This window comes from Fulmarus glacialis, unplaced genomic scaffold (assembly GCF_000690835.1).
Source record: "Fulmarus glacialis isolate BGI_N327 unplaced genomic scaffold, ASM69083v1 scaffold7905, whole genome shotgun sequence".
Taxonomy (NCBI): Eukaryota; Metazoa; Chordata; class Aves; order Procellariiformes; family Procellariidae; genus Fulmarus; species Fulmarus glacialis.
The window spans coordinates 24731-27281 of record NW_009213563.1 but is presented as its reverse complement, the minus strand read 5'-3'; the positions used below and the strand labels follow the sequence as shown (position 1 = coordinate 27281).

The 2551-nt window shown below is 50.1% G+C and overlaps 1 protein-coding gene across 1 annotated transcript in view; it reads left to right on the top strand.

Moving 5' to 3' along the window:
* Positions 1-189: 189 nt before the first annotated feature.
* PIK3R6 (phosphoinositide-3-kinase, regulatory subunit 6) overlaps positions 190-2551 on the top strand; it is a 20646-nt gene continuing 18284 nt past the window's right edge. The window contains exon 1 of the mRNA XM_009578223.1: positions 190-202. Coding sequence (XP_009576518.1) covers positions 190-202 — 13 coding nt within the window. The remainder of the gene's footprint in view (positions 203-2551) is intronic.

The window sequence follows — 2551 nt, the reverse complement described above, 5'->3', positions numbered from 1 at the left end:
CCCCCGGGGTTCAGGCTGACCCTGATCTCCACCACCAGCCTGAACCGAGCCTGCCCTATTTTTTCGCAGGCGAGACACAGGACCCAAGGCCATGCCCGTGTGGAGTGAGGAGCAGCTGCGCACTCACCCCATCATTGCAGACGCCCTGCGGCCACCGCACCCGCCCCGTGCTGCAGTCTCGGCCCGGCCATGGAGAGCACAGGTGGGTGATGCTCAGCCCCTCGGGGTGCCAGGACGGGAGGGATCCCAACCAAATGAACCCACCTCATCCACCTTCTTGTGCCTCGATTACCCTCCGATAAAATACGTGGATATCTAAGGGGGATTCATTGCTGCTGGGCAGATCTTGCTCTTCGCAAGGTGTTGGCAGACTCTGCTAGATAGGTGGGAAATAAGGCACGAAGCAACTGAGGGGCAGCCAAAAGATTTGCTGTAGAGGGGCACTTTGAAATCATCTGGCAACGATTCACATTTGAATTTTAAAGCAGTTTTAGGTTTTATTGTATTTTTTTGTGTCCATTTTTTTCCCCATCTGTGTTTTATTTTCATGCTGTTTCGCAAGGTGGTACTGGTCTCCTGGCACCCCGAGGTCAGGATATCAAGACTGAAAGGTTTTATTTCATTTCTAAGCCACTACTGTTTGTTGCTGGTAGGTTGAGACTGTTTTTAGATCAAAGTGCCTCTTGTTTGTGTTGGAACGAAGAGTTTGACACACTGCTCCCCATGAAGAAACCTCACCGTGCCATGACTGTAGTCACTTTGATTTAGAAAAAGAGGACAGTATTTATATCTGTGCTCAGGAAAAGCTTCCCCTGGTAATTAAAAACATACACAAATGAAAAGAATAGGAAATTTCAAATAGTCTATTATTGTGTAATTCCCTAGTGCAAACACAACGAACATAACAGTGAAACTGAGGAGCTTTACAAAATCACTGGAGAGAAAACAAAAAGGAGAGAAAATACAAATTTCCAAAGCAAAATTTTGACATTCCCCCGAATGACACTTCCAAAATGAGAAAAATCCCATTTCAAAGGACATTTTTGTGCTGTAGTTTCTCCCCATGTGGGTACGGGGCATGAACTGTGCTGGCAGAGATGGGACTTCCCATGTACGCACACACAACTTTGCCAGCACGTGTGAATAATTGTGAACCCAAGTGTGTGGTTATTTTCTAACATAGCTTCGACTGAAGCCACAGCAGTAAGTACTCCTCTGCAGAAGAAGCCTGAATTGAATGAATCCTCCGTACAAGCATCCTTAAGGGGATGTACTTCCCTGGGGTCAGTAAACAGGAGAACGATTTTGGTTATTGGGGTGTACTCAGGAATAGGCCATCCCCAATACTTTAAATTTTGCATTTCCCAGTTGTCTTTTATGCAGGGCTTGTATCTGCTGCCCCTATGCCCTGGTCACCATCTCATTGGACCCATGGCTCTGCAGTCTTGGGCTTGGAGAGGGCAAGGGTGGCTTGTCATGTGTCGGGCCATGCTGCCGGCCCTGCTGGTGACAAGGAGGCAGTGAAGATGCTGTGAGGGCCAAAGCGCTCCTGCTCCCGGCTGTGCAGTGCCAGTGGGAATGGTGGCAACTCTGGGGTGCCAGGTCCACTCCCCTGCATGATGACGCTGGGCCCACACACCCTCTAAAAGACACAGAAGAGCAAAAAATCATCTCTGGTTTTCGCTTCAAAGCACCTGAGACGGTGCATGGGCCTGCATGGGACAAGGGGGCAGAAACTCAAAGCTGCCTCATCTCCTGCATGATCATGTCTTGATGGTCCTCTGCCCACAGGAGCACTCACTGGAGATGGCCTTGTTTGTCTGACCCTCCAGCTAAGCTGTAAAATCCCCCCTGTATTTTCCTGTTTCCCTTGCGGTAGCTCTCAACCAGCCAGCTCCCAACCCACCTCCCCCAGTCACTGTTCCTTGTAAAGCCCAAAGCCCCGCCTGCTCCACCAACCCGACCCAGCCCGCTTGGCTTTATCTCCTTCCAGAGCCAAGGAAGGATGTTTGGAAGCTGTGGTCCTTCAGCACAGCTCTTAAATAGTGTCACCCCTGGTTGCCGCCTCTGTTTCTTGTAGGTAAAGATGAGCACCCACCACTGTCCTCCTGCCATCCCTCTGATGTTAGGGAAGATGGAGCTGTGGCGGAAGAGGGTGTGGAGGGAATGAGCAAATTGAGGAGCAAAACTGGGCAGGAAATGTGGTGGTAATGACACCAATCCCAAAAAGCAATCCCGTGTGGATGAGACAACTCAGGTCAGGCAGTATGTGTCTGGAGCTCCCTCAGGACCTAGATAAATTGCTCCTTGTTTGCATCCTTGCCAGGCAGGTGAGACCTGCTCAGCCACTGCTGGCAATGGTCTGGACCCCAACAGTGAACACAGGGGCAGGAACCTGCCCCAGGAAAGGGCCCTGGGATACGGTTACCACAAACATCTGAGATCCTCCCCTCGGTCAGGCCATGTTCTGGCTGCTCCAGCCTACAACTTCCTGCAGAAGGAGAACATCACCTAATAATACCCAACTTTATATAATGCTTTTTTTTTTAAT